The 3,425-nt window shown below is 33.5% G+C and overlaps 1 protein-coding gene across 3 annotated transcripts; it reads right to left on the bottom strand.

Annotated features, from left to right (window-relative positions):
* Positions 1-665: 665 nt before the first annotated feature.
* Positions 666-3,176, bottom strand: LOC111379503 (V-type proton ATPase subunit c''2-like). 3 transcript variants are annotated; one of them, XM_023002886.1, is made up of 2 exons: positions 2,885-3,176; positions 666-1,030 (listed from the first exon to the last, which is right to left on the bottom strand). In XM_023002886.1, the coding sequence occupies exons 1-2, from the start codon at positions 3,142-3,144 to the stop codon at positions 859-861; spliced, it is 432 nt and encodes a 143-aa protein (XP_022858654.1). In that variant the 5' UTR covers positions 3,145-3,176; the 3' UTR covers positions 666-858. The 3 variants fall into 3 exon arrangements, with proteins under 3 accessions (XP_022858654.1, XP_022858653.1, XP_022858655.1); XM_023002885.1 differs by having other exon boundaries at positions 666-2,463; XM_023002887.1 differs by lacking the exon at positions 666-1,030 and adding an exon at positions 2,585-2,795.
* Positions 3,177-3,425: the final 249 nt, after the last annotated feature.

The raw sequence follows: 3,425 nt of genomic DNA on the forward strand, positions 1-3,425 counted from the left end.
AAAATAAATTTTTCTATATCTTTATTTCAACCATACATTCTTTAATAAAATAATACGCAAATCTAAAACATTTTCTTACTTTTTAAACACACGTTTCTCATTAATTTACTATTCCAAAATACATTCTTAAAATTTAGCGGGGCTCAAACAAGCTCGATAACTAATGTCCAACGTGAGCAAGAAATTAAAACTAGTATCTTAAAATTCTACATTACATAGTTAGACATGCCTCTACAACGAAGTTGAGTTTAACACTTGTAAGGCTGAGAAGATGTCAAGTTAGAAGTTTTTCAAAACCATATGAATCATAATCATCTTTGAAAGATTGAAACTATGGGGGGTTTTTTATAGACATTTTTATGTAAAAATGCATTTTAGAATGGTAAATTGATGTGAAATATGTGGTTGAAAAATAAGCAAAAGTTTTTTATTTACGTGTAATATTATTTTCATAAAGAAAGTATGGTTAAAAAGAAGAGAGAAAAAAATGCATTTTGAAAAAATTTGAGGACTCTCTATAACCGAGCTTGAAAATCACCCGTCCAAACCTTACATTCCAATTCACGCGATGGACTCATAATACATTATAATCGAAAATATCAATTGAAAATGTATTGTGAATAAAATGAAATGATCTTTACAAGGTAAAAAAAAAAACACCAAGGTGAATGAATTTGCAATTTATTAGTTGAATTAAATTACATAAATAACCACTGTTTTTGTATTTTCTTCAGCTAATATTGACCAATTTTGACAATATGTAGAACATCAATACGAAAACTAAAATACGAGGAGGAAAAATAAATTGAAAAAGAATTTACAAACACGTGGAACCAATAACATATTCAAGACTACGAGTCATGCTGCCTTAGACGGACATGTTGCTTGAGCTGACATGATAATGCCTACTTTAACACCAAATAATCCCAGAGCACTGCCAATCATCTCAATAACAAGGATCTTAACGAAAAGTGACGAGTTTTGTTCATTAGATAAAGCGCAGCTACTTCCGATTATTCCAACACAGAGCCTTCACTCATGAAACATGTTGGAAGAGGGAAAAAAGAAAAATCAGAGTCGAATCTCTCAGTGTGAATAGGGAACTTTTTTAACAATATGATAGAGAGCTGAAAACTAATACTTGCCCACAGACGAGATTTACGAAGTCCACAATTACTCCATAAGCAAAGATTGCGTAGTCTACTCTAAGCATACATCTTGGATGAAGACTCTCTAACTTTATTTGTAGAATGATGGCTACAATAACTCCATGTATAGCAACTACCTCACAAAAAATCACAACGAGAGAAGAATGGTGTTCGTAAGAGTTTCTAGCAACTCAATAAGTCGTAAAGCATATCAACAACTATCCCATCTCCAACGCTACTACATAATAAGTTGTGTGAACCATGAATTTCATGATCTACACATGAATAAGCAATAATCATCAATCATGGGATGATATTGCAAAACAGTGACTTCAAACTTTGTTTATTGCAATATAATAAATATTGAACCACTACATGCCAACTCAGATGCTATTTAGCAAGTTTACAAGTACAGTAGTATATGTGAAAAGGAAAGGAGGGGTTGTTGGAAATAATAAATCGACAACCATCAAAAGTGGATTTATGCAGCAAATGGTAAAACTTTTAAAAGTTTTGATTTCACTTCGCATTATCAAAAGCACAACAGACTTTGCTTGGGACCTACTAGCTAGCTCAGCAATCAACTAGGCAGCTAAGTATAAATTCCAGTCTCCATCAAACTAATTGTCGATATAATCATTTAACGTAGCAGATCGTCGGCAGAAGTGTTTCAATATGAGTGTTGTTCCCAACCTTTACAAAGAAAGGTGCATTTAGAGGGACACCTGACACTTTGCTGGGACATGGAAAAATAAAAAATTTTAAACTTCTCATCAAGCAAGCGTGACTAGGAACTTTAGAGTAAGTTAGATTTCATGCAAATAAATGACCTCCAAATAATTTTAGCAATTGCTTCTGTAGATAGCTCAAGCATGCACTGCAATCTTGCGAATACATGCTCAATTAAAAGGGTACTCCCTCAATTAAGTTCCAACTCCATGGTAAAATTCTTCCGATTTTTACTAAAAGAAACAACTTACAGTTACGATCCTCAGCCCATTTCAACTTCGTCTATTGTATCCAACTAGGCTCTATTCTCAAGATTACTCCAAATTCATTGTATATCTCAAGTCTACTAAATCTTATGCTCTCAAAACATTCGCCCTTCTCGCTGATTCAATATCCAACTTTTTGAAAATAGACCTTCTCTTCTCCCACATCCCCCTCGCCCACTCGGTCTGTGCTGTAACAAGGACCAGTTTCCTCCACCCCACGGACCAGTACCAATGGCCCAAGAACTTCCCAACTCCAAATCATCAGTTTATAGACTTCAGCGTCTTCATGAAAGTAACCCAGCCAATCACTCTTCCGAGTTCTGACCATCATCAAACATCCATTAATGTTTGGTTTTACCATATTGATGTAAACTTGTGTCAAAGTGCGTCAACAATATTCAATAGATAATAAATTTCAAAAAAATAAAACCATAGAAGCAATAAATCAAACAGTAAGAATCAATTAAGAGAATATAAACCAGATCATTGAGATTGGTCACAACATTCATAATTAACACTGACTGAACTCAGAATTGAAATGGAAAAGGTTTATATTTGTCCTCAGAAAATGTACTTAATAAGATTTTTGGAAGTAACGCGAGGTGCCTTGATGGCTGCACCTATTAAACTGCTCTCAATAAAAGATATTCCCCTACAACATTAAATAAATTTATAGAGTGAAAAGCTTTAAATTCTCGAATTGCAAAACAAATTAGAATAAGAATATAAAATGAAAATTACCGGGCGGTGCCAAGGGTAGAAACCCGAATTGCTACGGCGATTCCGACGACGGCGAAAGTGTACGGAGATATCTGAACAAGCGCCCGCGACCATGAGATGGCTGGCGTCACCATTCTGTGGAACCGTGGAAAACAAAGAGGTCTGGAGTAACAAAATGAATAACAAAAAAAATTACAGTAACAACATAAAGAAATCAAAAAGTTATCAAGATAAAATTTGAAGGCTAGTTGGATCACTGTCCTCAAATGATATTCATCCATCTCGAAATTGAATGAAATGGTTAAGGGTATTGGCAAACTGTTTGTCGGATTATATGAAGCTTGTAAAGAATTTAAAATCTTCCAAAACTTAAAAAACATTAGAAAGATATTAAATATGAATGTAAATCAATAGTTTAATTCAATGTGGAATGATACGTGGATCTTCAAATATTTTTCAATTTTTCTAATATGTTTGTATTAATCATTCATTATCTATTTATAAGCTTTAATCAATACACCATAAAAATAGTGCCAAATGAAAAGTGGCAACTAAGTTTCTA

This window comes from Olea europaea, unplaced genomic scaffold (assembly GCF_002742605.1).
Source record: "Olea europaea var. sylvestris unplaced genomic scaffold, O_europaea_v1 scaffold1996, whole genome shotgun sequence".
In the NCBI taxonomy this organism is placed as follows: Eukaryota; Viridiplantae; Streptophyta; class Magnoliopsida; order Lamiales; family Oleaceae; genus Olea; species Olea europaea.